Raw genomic sequence first — 21631 nt, 5'->3', positions numbered from 1 at the left:
TGCTCGTCGGCAAGATCCGCGCGAGGCTTCGCCACCCTCCGATCGACCTCCTCCTGGATCCTGGCTTCCCACGCGATGATGGCGTCCTCAGCCATGGGCACCTGGCACTCCCTCACCTCCAGTCGCTCAAGCTCTAGGCTGCACTCCAAGGCCCCCAGCGCCAGTGCCTCCTCGCATTTCTGGATCTCCTTCTCTTCGGAAGGTGCTCCCCTCAGTGATGTGGCCAAGACGGCCCTGCGCGCTTCAATCCGCTGCTCAAGGGCAGCGTTCGAAGCCTAGAGCTCCCGCTCACGCTCCTCGGCAGCCTCACGGCGATGGTCGGCTGCTCTGGCTCCTCCAAGGCCCGGGCACATGCCTCGCGTGAGGTCGCAAGGGACACCGCGGCCTTTGCGCCAGCACGCTCATGCTGAAGGTGCCCAAGGTTGATGGCGACTTTCAACTGGTGCCACTCATGCGCCAGGCTAAGGTCCTCTGTCTCAAGGCGGGCGTCGATATCAGCAAGCTCTTCTCCAAGCCGGCTCAGCGCACCCATCGCCTCCTAGAAAAGCTCGTGGCGTACAGGGCCGCGCCCACGCGCGAGCTCCAGCGCACGGCCGAGCCCATCCTTCGCGCCGGAGGTTGTTGGGGAAGCTTGGGGTGGCTCACCTACCCCTGGCAGGGGGCTGGAGGCCGGTTCCTTCCCCGCCACCTTTCGGGCCTCGGCGGAAGTGCTGGGTGGCATGGCCGTGCTACCCGAAGACGAGACCAGCGCTGGGATTACCCAGCCACCAGTGATGACCAATGGAGGAGCCATCGGCATGCCTTCTACACCCCAGGCCGGATCGTGAAGGGGGCGACAGGAACGCAGGACAAAGACCCCCCATCGGCGCGTCCGTCTCTTGGGCAGGCCACGTGCCTCGCGTAGTGGTCCGGCGTGGGGAGCTCGGGACCAGGGTGAGCCAATGAATGGTGGGGGCCGCTCCTCAAGAGATCTCGCCGCTGCAGCCGAAGGGATCCTGAAGAGCCATTGTTAGGCAAGGACGCAACACGCAAGGGTCGCGAAGATAAGGTACTTACTCGTCTATGGCAATGTACTTCCTTTGCTTAAGCAGCCGGTAGGCGTCACCACTGCAGTTTGGAGAACCCTTCCTCTTGCGGAGCGCTTCGACGTTCAGGCGAAGCTGGCCGAGGCCCGGGGCGCGACCATCAGCGTCTGGGGAAGTCGGCGGGGCCCCTAGGGTGGCGACCTCAGGAGCGTCGGACTGCGCCAGCTCCCCAGCCTCCACCTTAGGACTGCTTGCCCGAGCTTTGGGGGCGGCGACCTCAGGAGCCTCGGACCGCGCCAGCTCTTTGGCCGCCCGCTGAGGACAGCTCACCCGAGCCTCGGGGGCTGCCATCTCAGGAGCGTCGGGCTACGTCGTCTCTTCACCAGCCGCCCCGACGGCACTCGGCGGCGCATGCCCCCCTGCGTCCGCCTCTGGGGCGTGTGTCGCGGGGACGACAGGCAGAGGAACCACGAGGACGGGGTTCTCGCGGGACCCGTCAAGGCCGGCCGGGCACAGCCCCCACTCGTCAAAAAGGGGCATCTGCCTCACGAACTCCTCCTTTTTCGAGCAACATTATAGGAGGCAGCCCTCCTCCGGAAGCGTGGCTAGCACCGGATCGCCCGTCAAGACCTCGAGCACCGTGCGCAGTGTCTCGGGAGAAAGCGCAGGCACATGGAGCCTCATGGGGTCCTTGCTGCCAGTGAAGGCCCACATCTGTCGAGAATGATGCTGAAGAGGGGCAATGAGGCACTGTACGAACTCCTTCACCACCATGGGAGCGTCACCCCGAGCTTCTTCAACCTGGCCAGCCAGCGCCAGACGTGGGCAAGCCGAAGGTCGACGAGCTTCGCGTGCCCCCAGCCAGGGCTGGGTACAGGGAGCACCCGTGGAAGCAAGAGCAGGGAGTTGAGCACGCCGACATCCACGAACACCCACCGCTTTCGGAATCCACTTACAACTAGCGAGAGCTCGAAGTCGATGCCCGAGCCGGCTATCACCGCTACGGCCTGAAAGGCCACGCACCCCGAGCACTGGCGGGCGTCAACCAGGTGAATCGAGAAGAAATGATGAAACAAGGCCACGGAAGGGGCAATGCCCACCATTGCCTCGCAGACGAAGGACAAGACGACAAGGAGAATAATGGATTGAGGATCCAGATGTAGCACATGGACTTGGTAATGCAAGAGTATGGCGTTGAAGAAATCGGAGAAAGGGGGATTAGGCCAGCCAAGAGGGCATGAAGATGGATGGGGATCTCAGTGGCTGCCATGTCGACCATGGCTCAGGAAGCGGGCCAAGCCATCGTCGCCTTCCACTCATTGGAATTGGCGGCGAGCGTCAGACGGATCTTGTCGAGCCCTTCTTGATTGACCACCATCGACCGCTCGAGTGCGGGCTCGAAGGCTGGCGGAGGCTCGACCGAGGCGCAGGCTTTCCACCTCTTCTTCAACCGCGGCGCCATAGCGACAGGGAGGAACCAGTGCCGGCGTCAGATCCGGGAAAGGAGTCGTCATCTCTCGGGAAGGTAAAGGAGCCAAGGGAGCGTACGGCAAGCGATGAAGGCAGGGCTGCGTTGGCAATGGTGGCCGCTGAGCCGGGCGGATATCAAGGCTGCGTGGGGAAGTGGGGGCGCCCATGTCCCGTCGGATGCCACGCATCCTTCGAGGCCGCAGGTGGTTGGGGCCCGCGGCGCTCCGCACTTTCCCTTTGGCTTCGCCTTGAAGCCAAGTTCGAGCGCGCTTTGGGCCCCGGGGCTACTGTCGGTGTTATAGGACTAGGGGTGCCCAGACTTGCCTGCCTGCGGCCCATGACATGGCTCCATCAATGGCCTGGTACGGCCCAGCTTCAGGATCAACAACCCAAGAGCCTCGCAAGGGGCCAAGCCTCGCGAGGCGGACGACACCAAGACCTCCACGAGAGACGGCCTCCTCGGGCTGTCTCCGGAGGAGCGGAGATTCCTATGCAAGCTGCACCTCGTGAGGTTCAGATAACGTGAGCCATGGCGACCAAGGCCAGGTGAGCGCCAACGCGCGCAGTGTACCAGTTTCCTCTTTGGTGCTAAGGAGGCAAGCGCAGGCGCGGGGTCCCGAGGAATCAAGCAAAGGTTTCCATTCCGGTGCAACAACACAAGGACTGCCAGGACGGAGGTCATCGTCGAGCCCACCACAGCGTCATGACCAGAAGCTTTAGGCAGGCGAAGACTACTTTTGTCAGGATAACATGTACTAGCTGTCCCCCTTCGAATTTGGCCGTTGTGGGATCCCTTCCCGCCTTACATTTGGGAAGAGGACCAAGGCCACTATAAATAGGACTTAGCCACCACCATAGAGGAGGAGGGAGGATTCATATCATCCACTCACCCACCAGCTCATCCGAGCCCAAGAACACCTCTCCTCCTGAGGTTGTTCTCCCACTATACTAGTGCATCCTCAGCCCCTCGAGGCCAATCCACCACAAAGCAGGAGTAGGGTTTTACACCGCAAGGTGGCCTGAACCTGGGTAAACTATCGTCTCTCTTTTCCATCCGATTCGTCGAGCTAGGCCGTGAGATTAGCGAGTAGGCAGACTAGGGAGGACGAGTTCTTCGCACGCACCCCAGAGTTCGAACCTCTCAAGGGTCTACAGAACCCCGAATCCGACAGAAATTTTATTTGATATTGACAAACATAGCATTGGTCAATGATGCAACTCATAAAAGAATTAATAAGGGAAGAGAAGATTCACATATAAATACACTATCCTAGAAATCTTTTGTGATTGTGAGCCCCCATCAAAATATTATATGCCAAAATTGTTGACGTTGGACAAGGAAGACAACGTAATGATTTATGTTTGTTCATATTCACATAGAAGTTATATTATCACAGATCCTTCAACATGTGGTGCTTTCCCCTATCTTTGCTAGCCAAAAATTCCACACTAAGTAGAGATACTACTTGTGCATCCAAAAACCCTTAAACTCAAATCTTATTTTCAAGAGTCCACCATACCTACCTAGGGATTGAGCAAGATCCCTCAAGTAAGTTCTCATCGGTGCAATAAGGCAATAAAAATGCTTCTAAAAGTATGAGATCACTTAGTGTAAGAGAAAATTGAGCGTTGTACGAACTTGTGATGGTGAAGAATAAAAGCGACAGACTGCATAATAAAGGTTGCTATCACAAGGGGCAATACAACGTGACTTTCTTTTGCACTAAGGGGTTGAGCATACAAACAAATAAGCGCATGGCAACCTCTGCGAAGGGCCTATCTTTTACTTTTATGCAAGCGTCAAAGTTTTTCTCTCTATTCCTTTTTATTTTTCTCCTTTGGCAAGCATCATGTGGTGAGGAAAGATCTAGGCACATATGTCCAGTTGAATATGGGTGGCATGAGTTATTATTGTTGACATCACCCTTGAGGTGAATACGTTGGGAGGTGAAACTATAAGCCCCTATCTCTCTATGTGTCCTTTGATTCTGGATTCACCGGTTGATTTGAGACGGGGGTTGAAATGTGTTGCTCATGTGTATGCGGTGAGTGTCAGTAATCATAGAAGACTATATGATGGTTGAGTATGTGGACTTGCCCAAAGGCTCCGATACGTGACCTTTCTTGAAAAGATGATGAATTGTAGTTGCAAAGTTGACTGAGAACATAGTTCGTTGGTTTCTAATAGAGTTTATGCTTTATACTTCAATTGTGTGATGAATTGTCACTTATGCATGGGAAGTCTATGATAAAAGCTTTATGATAGTAGTCTTATGTTTAAATTTGTTGTTGTCATAATAACCTACATGATGCTTCTATGTCTGTATTTTGTTTTTATCGACACCTCTCTCTCTAATCATGTGGACATGTTTTCCGATTTCGGTTTTTGCCTGAGGACAAGCGAGGTCTAAGCTTGGGGGAGTTGATACGTCCATTCTGCATCATATTTTCCTACTGTTATTTATGATGTTTTTATGCATAATAATGCTTTTTGGAGTAATTCTAATGCCTTTTCTCTCAATATATGCAAGGTACACACAAAGAGGGAGAATTCTGGCGGCTGGAAATCTGGACCTGGAAAATCTACGTCAGGCCACCTATTCTGCACAACTCCAAACAAGATGAAACTTCATGGAGAGTTTTTATGAAATATTTGAGGAATATTGGAGCCAATAAGTACCAGAGGGGGCCCACCAGGTGGGCACAACACACCTGGGCGCGCCCTGGTGGGTTGTGCTCACCCAGGCCCACCTCCGGTGCCCATCTTCTGGTATATAAGTCATTTTGACCTAGAAAAAAAATAAGGTGAGGACTTTCGGGACGGAGTGCCGCCGCCTCGAGGCGGAACTTGGGCAGGAGCACTTTTGCCCTCCGGCGGAGCGATTCCTCCGGGGGAACTTCCCTCCTCGAGGGGGAAATCATCGTCGTCATCATCACCAACAACTCTCCCATCTTGGGGAGGGCAATCTCCATCAACATCTTCAACAGCACCATCTCCTCTCAAACCCTAGTTCATCTCTTGTGTTCAATCTTTGTACCAGAACTATAGATTGGTGCTTGTGGGTGACTAGTAGTGTTGATTAAATCTTGTAGTTGATTACTATATGGTTTACTTGGTGGAAGATTATATCTTCAGATCTAATATGCTATGTAATACCCCTCTGGTCTTGAGCATGATTATCATTTGTGAGTAGTTACTTTTGTTCTTGAGGTCACGAGAGAAATCATGTTGCAAGTAATCATGTGAACTTGATATGTGTTTGATATTTTGATAGTATGTATGTTGTGATTCCCTTAGTGGTGTCATGTGAACGTCGACTACATGACACTTCACCATATTTGGGCCTAAGGGAATGCGTTGTGGAGTAGTTATTAGATGATGGGTTGCGAGAGTGACAGAAGCTTAAACCCTAGTTTATGCGCTATTCCGCAAGGGACCGATTGGATCCAAAAGTTTAATGCTATGGTTAGAATTTATTCTTAATACTTTTCTTGTAGTTGTGGATGCTTGCGAGGGGGTTAATCATAAGTAGGAGGTTTGTTCAAGTAAGAAGAGCACCTAAGCACCGGTCCACCCACATATCAAATTATCAAAGTAGCGAACACAAATCGAACCAACATGATGAAAGTGACTAGATGAAATTCCCGTGTACCTTCAAGAACGCTTTGCTTACTATAAGAGGCCGTTTTGGCCTGTCCTTTGCCTCAAAAGGATTGGGCTACCTTTCTGCACTTTTGTTACTACTATCATTACTTGCTCGTTACAAATTATCTGGCTATCAAACTACTCTGTTACTTACAATTTCAGCACTTGCAGACATTACCTTGCTGAAAACTACTTGTCATTTCCTTCTGCCCTCGTTGGGTTCGACACTCTTACTTATTGAAAAGACCTACAATTGATCCCCTATACTTGTGGGTCATCAAGCATTAATGTGTTCACACCATTAGAGTTGCTTTAGCTCAATTCTTAGAGCAAAGCTCCCCATAGATGTGATATCCCCCCAAAGAGGGATGAACTAACCTTGGGTTTTGTCGATGATGACTTCATGTAGATAGTGAAGATATGGATGCTCAATGTTGATGTAGATCATTTGGAGCAACCATTGGAGTTTTTGCACTTTCAATACCTACATGGGTTAGTCTCACAAGGAACATACAAGGATATCCATAGGCATAGAGTGAATTGCACATATGATGATGTCCATGAAAGCATTAGGTTATCTTGTCCCTTGACTTACCAACAAGAGGGTTTGTGACTCCATGAACTAGTGCAAGATATGGAAGTTGATTGCACAAGTCCTTGCCAATATGAATACACTACAAAAAAAGACACATCCCTGACATTTTGGGCCGAACAAATTTTTTTTGTCATACATATGACACTTCTATGACAATAATTGTGACAAAACCCGGTATCATCATAGATGTGGTGGGGTCCTACTTCTATGACAAAAAATCATGACAGAAAATGGGCTTTTCATCCTGGGTGGGTCGGAGACGCAGCTGCATGACATTCTTTGGGCCGTCCATGATGGAAAAAACCGTGGTAGAAGCGAGGGCGAGGAAAATATCGGGGAGTTCCCGGTTACGGTGGCTGGTCGGGGCCGAGCAATGCGCGTTTCCCTCGTACGTACGCGCGTGTGTGTGAGGCGTTGCCCTCTAACTGAACCCGAGCGAGGCATTGGGCTCTAACTGAACCCGAGCGATTACACTGCAGGCTACGCGTTACTGAACCGGAGCGATCGATCGATTCCTTGCTGTTAACTGAACCCGATCGAGCGATTCCTTCGCTACTGCTGCTAACTGAAGCCGATCGATGCTGCCTCTGGATGAATAGTGAGCATTGTTGAGGGGGTTTGGATGAACAGTTACCGGTGGGGGGTTTGATGAACAGGACCCCGTGGTAGTAGAGGATGTTGCCGCTGGATGAACAGTACCCCGATCGATCGAGCCGGTGGATGAACAGGACCCCGTGGAGGGCTGGTTGAACAGTAGCCGGTGGAGGGCTGGTTGAACAGTAGCCGGTGGAGGGCTGGATGAACAGTACCCCATGGAGGGGTGGTTGTAGCCGGTGGAGGAGCGTGTGGTGGAGGCTGGATGAACAGGAGCCTATGGATGAACAGTCGCAGGTGGAGGCTGGAGGAGGTCGATGGTGGATGAACAGTAGCCCGTGGAGGCAGTCGACGGTGGAGATGAACAGTATCCCGTGGAGTCCCATTTTGCGGTACGCCACACCCCTCCCGATGAACAGGACCCCCGTTGCGACCGTAGCGCTCCAACACAAGTCCGTTTCGTCCGTTTTGCGGTACGCCACACCCCTCCCGATCAACACGACCCCGTTTTGACCGTAGGAGGTCCGTTTCCTCCGTTTTGCGGTACGCCAGACCCCTCCCGATGAACAGGAACCCGTTTCCACCGTGGCCGGTCGAACACAAGGCTGTTTCCTCCGTTCTGCGGTACGCCAGGCCTCGTTTCCATCGCCTGTTCCGTCCAAGGCGGTTGGCTCCCGATGAACACGACGAAGACGCAGTTTCTCCGTTCCGACCCAGCCATGTACACGAGCCCTGGCCGTACGTATGCGTGAGTAGGCGTTCGAGACCCCGCCCGTATGAACGTACATGGTCGTATTTAATTTCTTGCAACATGGCCGATGTACGTACGTGTACAAGCTACGTGCGCGCCTCTACTACCACACATGCGCGCCTCTACTACCACACGTGCCCTTCCTTGCACGGCCACGGTCCATCGCTGCAGCCTGCAGACAAACCGATCGACCAGTATGTATGTACACGTTCGCGACAAGAATGACAACGCTACGTACGCTTCGACCGGGTGGGTCCCGACTGTCAGGCACTTCCTTGCGTGGGAAGATGTAGCTGGTGGGTCCTAGCAATCAGGGGGCGAATCATTTTTTTTGCCCGTAATATGGACTCACTTCCTTGCGTGCGAAGATGTAGCTGGTGGGTCCCAGCAGTCATGGGGCGAATCATTTTTTTGCCCGTAATATGGGCGCACTTCCTTGCGTGCGAAGATGTAGCTGGTGGGTCCCAGCAGTCAGGGGGAGAAAACATTATTTTCAGGGTAAAAAGGATGTAGTTGCATGCATGCGTCCATGGGCGTGGTGCGTCCCCACTGTCAGCCTCTCACGTACAGTCATCTTCCGATGACTCTCCGTTGTTGACCACATTGACCACGCCGTGCCTAGCGCACCAAGGCCAGTGGACAACGGCGAGGTCCCAGACTGGAACGACCCGGAGATGGGGAAGACGCGGCAGTGGAGTCGCAGATGGAGAGGAGTGGGAAACTTGACTGGTTCGGGTGCGCGGCAGCACTGCCGCGGTGCCGCCCATGGGAGACACGAGCAAGAACAGAGGTTGAAGAAGGAGCACAGCTGTTGGATTAACATCCAACGGTCCAGCTGCTAGAATCATTTGTTGATTAAGTTGACAAAGCCCTGCGTACACGTCCGCTTAGTAGGCCCACAAGTCAGCCACCAAATCTGACGGGTCCCAGCTGTCAACGGGAGGAATATTTTTTTCGCATAACAAGGAGGCACTTCCTTCCGTGCGAAGATACAGCCGGTGGGTCCCAGCTGTCAGGGGGAGGAAACAACTTAATAAGGAGGAACTTTCCTTGCGTGCGACCATGGACCTCGTGGGTCCCAGCCGTCAGGCTCTCCACGTACAGTCCTCTTCCGATGGCTCTCGTATGTTGACCACACCGCGCCGAGCGCACCGAGGCGGTGTACGACGGCGAGGCCCCAGACTGGAACGACCCGGAGATGGGGAAGACGCGACAGTGGAGTGGCAGACGGAGAGGAGTGGGAAACTTGACTGGTTCGGGTGCGGGGTGGGCCTACACTCCGCAGAGAATAACAGGAGGTGCAGATTGGAGGGATGGCCTGGCCATCGGCGGGGTAGCGTTTCGCCGAGGCGCGCAAATAAACGCCACTGGACGCCGGAGGCTGGAGCAGGCGGTCCCGGCAGCGCTGGGGGAAGAAGACGGGAGATTGAAGAAGAATGCCGGCCGTAGGATGTAAATCCAACGCCTTCTTACGCTTCGACCTACTGGCCCACATGTCAGCCAGTCCATTTGGTGGGCTGGGTGAAACAATGATGTAGCATCTATACAGCCCGTTTATATATATGGTAGAATTTAAAGCCCATTTGCATTTTTCTCAAAATCCGCGGACTTGCTGGGCTGGGTGAAAATATCATGTTGGGCTAGACGGAGAAATGTTATAAAAACATAAACACATGATTGCACGTCTATTACTGCATTGGTCAGTAAAATCTTTGCAAGCTTATGTACGCAATCACTAGGAGTTAACTTGCCAAGTTATATATAAACAATTATTATTATTATTTTGTAAGAACTTTCAACTTACGAAAAAAATATCATTTTAATTTGATGAGTTAATAGTACGTGGGGTATTATTATTTTTTAGGCTAGACGTGGGACAGTTGAGTTGGTTCTAGGGAGAAGTATTGGGAGAAATCTCAGTTTACATCAAAAAGAAAGTGGGAGAAAATTCAGATATAGGATTAATGAAAACGAAAAATAAAGGAAGTGGGAAGGTCTATAAAATGGTTGGACGAACGACAGGTTTAACGGAAACTTATGTTGTTTCTAATATATATATATATATATATATATATATATATATATATATATATATATATATATATATATATATATATAGGGATTGACTATTTGTCACCCTGGGTGAGAAATAGTTATTCTTCACCCCCCCTCTATTTTACCATCAACGCACCGTAATTTTACGTTCCGTAAGTTGTCTTATTTCCGACGTAAAAAGAGACCGTAATAAAATATATAATCGTCGTAAAAAATATTTTATGTTATGTAAAATTACAAACGTAAAAACATAGTGTAAAATACACATAAACTACAAATTTTCTTGTCTTATGACCTATATTTTTATTTTCTTATGCTAAATTCTATGTAGTGAATCAATAGGAATGTAACTATTTGAATTCCAAGCGTAATTTAATGATGAAATGATCGTAAGATTACCTCAGGTGAAGAATAACTTATTCTGCACCCTGGGTGATGAATAGCATCACTATATATATATATATATGTATATATATATTTATATATATATATATATATATATGTAAGTAATAAAATAAGATATAAATATAGGTTCAGTTTTTCATTCTTATAGAAAACATAGGTTCAGTTTTGCATTCTTATAGAAAAATAGAACTGAGGTGTGCGTCGTCTTGAAAAAACAAACATAACTTGGGCTGCTGATGTTATAGACAAGCTAGGTTGGGAGGCCCAGAGGCCGCTTGATACCTGCTGGAACCAAAAAATGTTGAAACATGTCATGGGCTGCCCATGTTAAACAACAAAACCTAGGCCATGGACCTAGTGCGTCCGGGACTGTCGGCCTCTCGATGAACAGTTGTCTCCCGATTCCTCTTGTTTTGCTGACCATGTTGGGAACGACAGACGGCGGTGCCGCGGATAGAGCACCAAGGCGGAGGACAACATCGAGACCTCGGACCGAACAAACCGGAGTGGGGGAAGATGCAGGCGGAGGGGAGTACGAGGGTTGACTTGTTTAGGTGCAGGGTGGGCCGGTGGAGCTGCCACCGCCGGACAATGTGTGGTAGTAGAGGGATGGCCTGGCGAACGCCATAGGCTATGATGGCCAGCCGCTGTATAGGAAGAGGAAGAAAGATTGAACAAAATAAAGAAATACAAATGGATAGGTGATTGGTCCCATATGTCTGTATACGAGACCTGCTGGGTCCACCTGAGGAGGGGAATATGTTGGGAGGAAGGAGATTCAAAGCACGGCAGCCGAGTGAACTAGTTTTTTTAACGCACAAGTGAACTAGTTACATACATAAGCAAATAGCCACTAAAAAAGCAAACAGGTTAATGGGTTCTGAAAAGAAATATTTCGGACAAAACAGATAATTACGACACATAGACTAATGCATGGAACACTCAGATGATAAAGGTGCTTATAAACAGATAAAGTACAACATCTAGACCTTCCTGGTATGCTTGATCATGACGATGCGGCTGTCCGTGTACTCGTCGGTTACGGGAAGCAGACATGCCCTCATGTCCAAGATCTGCCTGTACATGTCGTAGCATGCGTATGCGTCCTTGGCCGCGTAGGTTATGTAGTCTAGATTCAGAGGTACCTCCCACGTGTTCAGGTCCTTGGTATCGTTGTCTTCTTTCATGTTGGCGTATCAGGGGTCGATGATGGTCTCGGTGAGGTCAACCACGGAGTCCTTCTCCTGCCCATTGCTGATGATCTTGTATTGCTTCTGGATGTCGACAAGCTTGTTGCACCAGATGGCCGAATCGTCGCGTTCATCCTTCTCTCCACCGTAGCGAACGTGCAGACGGCGCTGCCGATGAAACGGGCGAATGCTCCAGAACCTCTGATGGCCCTACAGAAGTGGTAGATGAGAACCTCGTCCCGCACACATACCTGGGCGACGGCGATCCGCTGGTCCCTGTTAGGAGACGAATGGATGGGCATAAGGTCTAGTCCTGCAACCTTGTGCTTTCTCGTCCTGTAGGTACTGCTTAAACTCGGAGAGCCAGAACTTCACCGAGTCCGGATCGTTGGTGTACATCACATTCAACTTGGTGCAGCCATAGGACTGAATGGAGAACTCAAAGGGGAAGTCCTCGCTGAAGTCCATATCTAGCAGGCTCACCCCTCGGATCGCCATTGGAGTCTCTTCAAGTGAACGAGTGGGTAGGCGGCGGCAGTTCGTTTTTCAGCTCTTAGGGAACTGGATTCAACAGTAAACTGAGTGTGTACAGGCGACAATAGTTACTACCCCTCCCTCGTCCGTTGCACGCCCAGGAGAAGATGCACCCTCGGCGCATTCAAACGCTTCCATTAAGAAACCTACTCCGGCCACACGTCGGTTCACGAGCGGGTCTGTATTGGTACTGTAATAACAGGAGTTAGTGGTCACTTTACTTAAATTTAATTAGTGTTAATAGAAATTTATACTTAAAACAAGCAATGCATTGGCTCGTTCTATCAGTGCCATAGGATCAAAATGCCCAACAATTAGAATTATTATTCTTAGGACGCACACGATCATCACATTTATCGCACTTTCACACATATAATACTACCAAGTTTGAACTGTTTGTTAATGTTGTTTTCCTCTGCATCATCATGCCGTGTTTCCCAGCTTGCAAGATTCAGAACCAACAAATAAGATCCAAATAATAAGTACAACAAAGATGCCTACACATCTCATTGATTCCCAGCTTGCAAGATTCACAACCAACAAATAAGATCCAAATAATAAGTACAACAAAGATGCCTACATATCTCATTGATTCCCAACTTGCATGATTCATAGCCAACAAATAAGATTCAAATAATAAGTACAACAAATATGCCTACACATCTCACTGATTCCCAGCTTGCAAGATTCAGAACCAACCCATTAGAGCCTTTTGATAAAGTGAATATCGGGATTAAATCCATCTTGGCTAGCCATGTCATACAACCGAAGAACTTAGCGAATGCTCTTGACTGTCACAACATCTGTAGTTGAGTATTCCTATTTGCACAGCACAAACAAGAAGAGCATGATTATTATAATAGTGGCACTCCTTGAACTCAACCAGAAGCTCCACTCGGATGAGGCCTGCCTCGAGTTCCATGATTCAACTCATGCGCCTTTTTCTGCAGTTCACCTGAAATGAAGCAAAGATTGCATCATTCAGCTAGCAAGAAGTACTTGCTCTCGTGAGCTGGCAGGTTCTTCTTTAGTAGTTGCACTAAAATTGAGGAACATTAAGGTTTGCTGTCCAGCTCGTGTAAGGTGCAACTATAATTTGCCTATCCTTTTGTGCAGTTCCACTAAAATAAAGTGCCATTGTGGTGACAGTGACGACTCATCTTGCAAAGGCTAATAAAATGTTGCACGAGATTACCAGCAGAACTTGACGGAGATTTTGGAAACTCCAATCACCATTTTGTGCAGTTCCACCAAAATTGATAGATGTTACCCACGTGACATTTTAGTTGAACTGCACAAGACACTCATTCAAGAAAACAAGTGTTTTGTGCAGTTCACCAAAAGGTCACAATAGCAACAAGGTGAAATGGATATCCCTATCTGCACAAAAAGATAGAAAGTAAACAGTTGCTGGTCAATAAGAATATACGAAACATACACGAAATGAAAAGAAGCATCTTAATTATGTTCATGGCAATCACCCAAGGACAGTGGAAATTTTAAAACGTTAGCAATGCTTCATGTTACCGGAAGCATTACGACAACAATGACATTCGTCAAATATGGGATTACTTTAATGGTGGCATTGCTTGTTTACTGGATACAATAAATCAACAGCAGCTAAAGAGTTGGTTTAAGGGCATGGGACCGTGGGGACACCAGGACACACAGCAGCGTAAAGGAGCAACTTACTTATCATACTGGGGAAAACAACAGGAGTACCATTTGTAACACAATTTAATTGCATCTTATCACTAGAGGCATTAGATTAACAATAACACTGGTTAGACATGTCCCTAAGGTAACGGTGTGATCGCTTCATTTTACATGCGCCCTTACATTAACAACAGCAAAAGGTTGGTATAAGGACTGCGACAGTGGACGCATCAGCACAATGTACCTATAAGGAGGCATAAAGTGGTGATGCCGAGTTTGTTCATGCTATGTGAGGGCAGCAAATCTAATCCTGGAGACCTTTTACTATGTGAGAGCAGCAAACCTAATCCTGGAGACCTTTTACTATGTGAGGGCGGCAAATCTAATACTGGATACCTTTTACTATGTGAGGGCAGCAAATCTAATCCTGGAGACCTTTTACTATGTGAGGGCAGCAAATCTAATCCTGAGACCTTTTACTATGTGAGGGCAGCAATTCTAATCCTGGAGACCTTTTACTATGTGAGGGCAACAAATCTAATCCTGGACATACTCTGTTGACTTGTCCACCAGCCGCCACTTCCTATCCTTTTTTCAACCAATAATAGATCTGTCCTTATCCAGTTTGTACTGCATTTTCCCATTATTTCCCTTTTCAACCAAGACACCGGTTGGGTATCCGGTCTCTACTACTTTCACCATATTATTTCCTCTTTGAATCAAGTCCTAGATTCATGCTACAACTTTCCCCCCTTTCTTCGTTGTTTGAACAAAGTCCTAGATTCGAATGAATGAAGTAGCTTTACCTCTAATAATACTAAAAATTTAGGTGGCTTTCGAAGAGCTGATGGGAGTAGAAAAAGATGCACATGCAGACACGTGGGGAGCTGGGGCAGTAGAGCAAGGCTGCTTTCGAAGAACTTATACCTGAGGGTCGTCGGGATGTCGGCGGCGGCAGGTCGGATCTGCGGACAATACGGCAGGGAGGAAGAAGGGTCGGAGGACCTCCCGAGCCGGCGCTGTGTCGGAGAGAACGGCATGGGCAGAGGATCGGGCCCCTCCGCCAGCTGTGGTTTTCCTCCCTCGCCGGCGATGACCGCGTGAACGATGCACCTAGTCCTCTACACACACCAGCCGAAGGGATCCGGCCGGATCTGTGACCAGCGGTGAGCAGAGAGAAAATGTTGCTACCGCTGTCTTGTTTATATCTGGAGAGGATGAGAGAATGAAGAGAGCAACCCTAGTAAAGCAAGCGCTCAGGCCCCTGCGTACATATATAGTGGAGTGATTATCTTTTTCTCTCCACAACAAGCGTTTCAATTTGTGTACGTGGCATTAAAGAAAAGAAACTCTCTATTTAAGGTGACTAACTGTACGACTCCTACTTACTACTACTAGTAGTAGTACTGTTCACTTCTGCTCCCCGGCCCTCCATTCATTGAACAATCCCACGGGTGAATAAACATACAGTACTAGTATTTATGTAGAACGAACAAGCTCGAACTATTTTCGCGCAGTTAAAAGTTGAGGGTGTGGCTTTTCCCGGGCAGTACGCGCGGCAGTTTTCACGTAGGCGGTTTGACAGAGAGGCGAGGAGGGTGAGGGAGTAGCGGATTCAACTTACTTACTGCTAGAAAGGTCGGGATGTGCGATCTGACGGTGCGTTACTGCTGGAAAGACTTGTGATATGACTACTCACTATAATCATGAATTACTGGCGGTACGACCGGGGTGATGCCCCCTTCCGTTCCGCACTCTAATCTGGTGCATGACACGTATTACGTCGACCCGGATGCTGCTGGCTGTCCCACATGTCGGCGAAGTAGTACGTAGTAGTAAGAAGGAGCAAAGAATCATGCGGTATAAGTCTTTCTAGAGATTCCAACAAGTGACTACATACGGAGCAAAATTAGTGAATCTACACTCTAAAATATGTCTACAGACATCCGTATGTTGTAGTCAATTTGAAATGTCTAAAAAGACTTATATTTAGGAACGGAGGGAGTAGTAGTACTACTACTCACGTCGGAGGAGTGCGAGCCACGGCAGCCCAGTGAATCAGCAGTAGAAAACAATGTGCTCATATGGCCATAAAAAACAATGTGCCACGGTCCAGACTATAGCATGTACAGTACTATTCCTCTTTGTTTGGATCCCTGAGTTAGAGCTAGTTTGGGTTGAAATAGCCTCCAATTACCCAAACAGGAGGGGTTAGTTTGAGCTAGTTTGCTCTAACCCATCTAAAAAAACTAGCCCGGTGGAGAGGTTCTAATTGGGTTAGTTCTCCTCGGGCCCACTAAAAGAGAACTAAAAAAATCTCCCCTGCCCGCACCAGATCGCTCCCTCCGCCCCCCTCGCACGACTCCTCTCTATTCCCCATCGGGCCGCCCGCCCAAGCACCGCTCCGCCGCTCGCCCTCTCTCTCCTCTGGCCACCCTCTCCCTCCGGCCTTTGAAGCTCGCCCCGCTCCCCCTTCACCGGTCGTTTTTCTCCCTTTGTCTTGCATGTCGGTGGCGCATCTACCAGGGAGGTCACGAGAAGGGTGAGTTTGTTCGTTCCTTCTCTGTCTCACAGCCATATCATTGATCTTGCTCGCTCTAGCGCTAATTCTGATTTGGAAAAGTAGATCCTGATTAAACTTGGTATATATTTGTGGTACACGCATGGAATTGTTTGATGCTGCTTGACGAGGTAATAAATCTTTCTAGAGGCCCAAAGATTCAGTCCACCTTTCTAGGTATTTCAGTTTCAGGCTTGCATTATTTCTAGAGACCCAAAGAATCAGTTCACCTTTCTAGGTATTTCAGTTCCAGGCTTGCATTGTTTCTAGAGGCCCAAAGATTCAGTTCACCTTTCTAGGTATTTCAGTTTCAGGCTTGTATTATTTCTAGAGGCCCAAAGATTCAGTTCACCTTTCTAGGTATTTCAGTTTCAGGCTTGCATTATTTCTAGAGGCCCAAGGAGTTCGCAGTCGTCGGCAAGTGGCCCTGCTACCCATGCCGGTGTCGACTCAACTCGCAAGCGCCGGCATCGGAGCGGTTCCCGGGGCTTGGGCTCTACAGAGCCTTCCTCCAGAGCGACGATGACGAGCTCCTCCCTGGGTGCGTGCGGGGCTCCAGGCTCCCTCCCTACCGTGAATGACTTCCGTGATGAGTTAGCTCTTGCTTTGTTTCATGGAGTGTATTTTTTTGTGAAGCTTGATTGAGGACTTGTATGTTTAAGTGGGATATCTCAATTGTATGGACAAAGTAAAATTTATCATGTTTTGCATGCTTGATTTGTAAAGATGGTTCGTTTATGTCAATTGTGAGCGGGAGGAGGCCACACAAGAGCCGGCCACACCAAATCCGGCAGGAAATAGGGTCCAAAGTAGTCAAATGATTGAGAAAGAACATTTATTGTCAATCTAACCCTGCCATCCATACACCTCTTTGGTTTAGAGTTAGTTCAGGGTTAGAATCTAACTCTAGCCTCTAACTGAGTTAGTAGAGTTCTCCTCGTCTCGGTTCATCGCCATCATACTTTCCCCATTTATGTGTTTTCAGTATCCTGCGAATCAAAGAGGCCCTTAGACTGGTTTAGGTCCGGTAGTTTTTTATAAACGTGTTATGTCCAAAATTTAATGAACATGCTCTGGTTTCTACGAAAATAATCCGGTTTCATGTAGTAATTCATTTATTTATTTATTCTTCTGTGGAGAGTTTGCATGTAATTCGTGAGGTCTGAAATGTAAAGTACACTGGCATATGCTCCGAGTCGTGCATGCACTACGATCCAGATGCTCTATGTCCCACATGTCGGCGAAAGGGAGCACGTGGAAATAGCCTAGGAGTACATATAGGAGGATAAATGCGTGAAGAAATATGTACGGTGAAGCGTAGCTGCGGTTCGGAAAGGAGACCTAAAGTGATGACAGGTATAGGTCGCACGCACCCAACTAGTGGTAGTACTAGACATACGACTGCTTTTACCCTAAAAAAAGAGGTACGAGTGCTCAGTACTCCTATTCTATCAACGCGAGTCCCATCTGACAACAGCGTCTGTGCTACAGCTAGCTCTTCTCCCTCGTTTGTCTCTTCTAATTCTAAACTCAGCTGACGCTCGGTGGGCGGGGTGGGGATTTGCCGATCGTCGGTTTGCTCAACTGCGGCCCCACCTCACAGTGAAAACGTTACTACTGGAATAAAAATGCCATATACTCCTATACTAATAAAACATTAAGGCCACGAGGCGATGCAGTGCTGGTTACAGGAGGCAAGAAGAAGAGATGCATCCATCGACGACGTCCACCTCCTCGACTCAGGGCGCCGGCCCACCGAACGGCGGCTAAGTAACAGCGGCTTTCGTGGCCAGGTCGACGTGCTTCTGAACAATGGCGTCCAAAGATTCCAGCCGCTGGAAGAAGGCCAACGTCTTTCTATCCTCGCTGGCCTTGTAGTGGCCTATGTAGACGATTTCCTCGTAGACGTGGACGTGCAGGTCGACGGTTTCTTGCATGGCGAGGCGCTGCGCGATGAGCGCGGCCTCGAGGTGCACATTCTTCATCGTGACCTCCGGCACCTGCAGGGCCACCTGGGCTTGAAAGAGTTTGTCACATGGAGGCCGATGAGGGTGGCAGGCAATGAGGACCCTGGGCGCGCGGGCTGGAGCAGTACCGCAAGGTCGTCCGCGCGCTTCTTGACGGCGACGAACTTGCGGATGGAGTTGACCTTCATGTCGTCCATGCGAGAGGTGAAGCCGGCGTCGGCGAGGGCTACGACGTTGGCGATCGCCAGCACCGTCTAGAAACGTTGCACGGTGCGGGGCCGCAGGCCGGCGCCTTGGATGATTTGGCACAGCCGACTGCCGGTCGCGTCCATTGCCTCCATAGGTGCTTCTGGCTTCTGGTCACTTGGTCTTGGATTGGAGTGAGCAGTGTTGCGCAAAGACTAAGGAGTAGATGGATTGGAGTGGTGGGGCGCCTTTATATGAGAATCCAAACTCTGTTGCATTCACATCGTGCTGGCTCTATTCTGCTTCTCCAATTAATTCCCTCTGCATGTAATTTGAGGATGCATCATTGACCGTACAACGTCTCGGGAACCGCTACCCTCTCCCTCCTTGGCATTCAAGCACCTACGGAGGCGACTGCCGCTCGTCTCTATCGCGTGTCAGCAGACGTTCCCGTCAACGACAAGGTGCCTATGGTGACTTCATAAATTTCAAGATGATAGTACTAGTATACTCAATATTGTGCACCGCTACCAAGGCCGAGAGGAAAATGAGATAACTACGCATTTATTTACTGTGTAGATTCACTCAGTTTGCTCCACATGTACTCCGTCTTGGTGTAGTCTAGTCACTTGTTGAAATCTCTAGAAAGGCAAATACTCCTTTCTGGTTTACAGGGCTATACTAGCAAGTACTACAATAGTGGGCTCACATAGCAATTTTGTCTCATGCAAGAGTCTGGCTATATGCGTGCTCCAAGGTTCGCAACTACCACGTTCGGGTTGCACTTGGCTCTTCGCCTCTTCGAGAAGACGAACAATGATGTTACTACTACTGCTTCTACAGTATCGAATCCACTGCTGCATGTCCGTCCACCGCGAGCGGGATGGATAGCTTGTTGTAGTACTATAAGCAAAAGCCTGTCCTCGTCTGCGAGCCACCGCGCGCATGGGCGAGGGAGAAGGCGTGTAGTAGTAAAATCAAGCTTCTCCTCGTTGTACGAGTTGACGCGACACACCATAGCACTGGCCCCACATGGTTGCCTCTAAACTTGGCTGAAAGACCCACAGTGTTCAATACTCCATTTGCTGCAACCTCTAAAAATTAAAATATATATTCCTGTCTTGACCAGATGAGCGTGCAAACTAGAATCACCAGGATGACAGGTAGGGCCAGAAGATTATTTTAGTCAAAAAAATAAAGCATGGAGCCGACCCCAACGATTTTAAGCTTACAAGCATGGTACACGCTATCCTAGACTACTCTACACATGAAACTGCCACACGAGCGTCCGGGCTGCGCTTGGCTCTTCGCCTCTTCGGGAAGTCGAACATTGATGGAGTACTACTGTAGTAGAGGAGTACTACAGTATGCTTCTGGCCATCTGACACCGATTGAACTGTTGCTTGTCCGCCGCGTGCGGGAGGGAGAGCGTGTAGCGAATGAAAGCTTCTCCTAGTCCTGCCAGCCACCACGCTCATGGGCGAGGGAGGGACGCACCTTCATTGACTTACTGCTCTTGCCTTTGCGTCTATGACAGGTGGGCCCAACAGGTCGGCGGCCCACCTGTCATGCAGCCAAAGGTAGGTGCGGTTAAGGCGAGAGGGCGTTGTAGCAATCAAACTTCTCGGTCTTGTACGAGTTGACGTGACACATCAAAGCACTGCACTCGATATATTTCAATAATTTGCATTTACCGATGCATTAATTACAACGCATGCATGCATGCCGTGACTCTCCTTTTGATACTTGCATGTGTTGATTTAATGCACCTTGAAGTAGTATGAATATGTGACGGTAAAGCTTTGTAATGCCCCGGCCCTAATAAAGCGAGAGATGGTTGTGCACGAGGAGGGCGAGATCATACAGACGGAACAAGACCCGACAATGGAGCTCTCTATGGTCTCGATGGACCTCACCTTGCTCCACTGCCCCTTGTGCCTCCGCCCCTTGAAGCCTCCAGTGTATGAGGTTCTAATACACCTCCTCCGTTCGGTTGATCGAGCAAGGTGCAGGTTTCTTGATTGATGTGATGTTTGATGTATTGTGCAGTGCAAGGAAGGGCACCTAGCCTACGCGGACTGCCGCGTCGAGTGCCCCGGGAACCAGCGGCAGTGCCAGAAGTGCAAGCGTGGCGGTGGCTTCGACGTGCGGAACACGGCGGTGGACACCGTCCTCTCCTCGGTGAGGGTGGAGTGCCCCCACGAAGGCTGTGGGCTCTACGTCACTTACCACAAGCTCGCCGATCACCAGAGCGTGTGTTCGCTCATGCCCTGCAAATGCCTCGTTCCAGTCTGCGGCTACGAAGGCCCGCCACCGTGGCTCTCCCACCACATCAGCACCGTGCATCCCATGCCCGTGCACAGGATCCAGTACGGCAAGGCGCTCCAGCTGCAAGTGCCACTGTCGGAGCCACGGCTCTTTCTCTTCGCGGAGGAGGACGGCCGCGCGTTTTTCTTGGTCGGCGGCGTGCTCGACATTGGCGCGCCTATCGCCGTGTCGGTCGTCTGCATCAGAGCGGGGGCGTCCCCACTGTCGCACTACGTGGCCAAGCTGTGGGCGAACAGCCCGCCGGGGGAGCCCAAAGGTAGAACCGACGTCGTCAAGGTGGAAATGGAGGTGACAAGCAGCAGGGATCTGGGCGACGTCGCCGTGCAGGAGCTTACCTTCTTCACAGTTCTGCCCAAGCTGCTGGCCGGGGCTAAGCTGATGTCCCTCCACATTCAGATTGACAAGCTCACGTCTTAAATGATTCTACAGTGCCTTCTGTTTATCTTAGTAATATGCTAATATAGGGGTTAGCTCGGTCTACTTTAGCTTAAGAGATGGTGGGTTTTGGTGGCGATGCAGCAATTACCTTGACATCAGATCAGCAGTGAAAGTAATTTCGAACAGTCGAATGGATATTTTGTGTCTGTTGGATATAAAGATCCTTTGGGTAAGAAGTAACAGCTTATATGTTTTTTTTTCGAAACGGAACAGCGATAGTATAACTTTTGT

At 49.6% G+C, this 21631-nt stretch overlaps 1 protein-coding gene across 1 annotated transcript; it reads left to right on the top strand.

The window, feature by feature from the left end:
* The first annotated feature begins 20467 nt into the window (after positions 1-20467).
* Positions 20468-21379, top strand: LOC123493866 (E3 ubiquitin-protein ligase SINA-like 10). The gene is made up of 2 exons (XM_045228136.2): positions 20468-20533; positions 20684-21379. The coding sequence occupies exons 1-2, from the start codon at positions 20468-20470 to the stop codon at positions 21377-21379; spliced, it is 762 nt and encodes a 253-aa protein (XP_045084071.2).
* The last annotated feature ends 252 nt before the right edge of the window (positions 21380-21631 follow it).

The sequence above is a fragment of the Aegilops tauschii genome, chromosome 5 (genome assembly GCF_002575655.3).
Source record: "Aegilops tauschii subsp. strangulata cultivar AL8/78 chromosome 5, Aet v6.0, whole genome shotgun sequence".
NCBI classification, from domain to species: domain Eukaryota; kingdom Viridiplantae; phylum Streptophyta; class Magnoliopsida; order Poales; family Poaceae; genus Aegilops; species Aegilops tauschii.
The sequence above is the reverse complement of the archived record's forward strand: the minus strand, read 5'-3'. Positions and strand labels throughout refer to the sequence as shown.

Bases quoted from the DNA above. Each gene is read 5' to 3' on its own strand.
- LOC123493866 (XM_045228136.2), top strand. From the start codon at position 20,468: ATGGTTGTGCACGAGGAGGGCGAGATCATACAGACGGAACAAGACCCG. The intron at 20,534-20,683 runs GTCTCGATGGAC...TGTATTGTGCAG, and splicing joins CGACAATGGAGCTCTCTATG to TGCAAGGAAGGGCACCTAGC.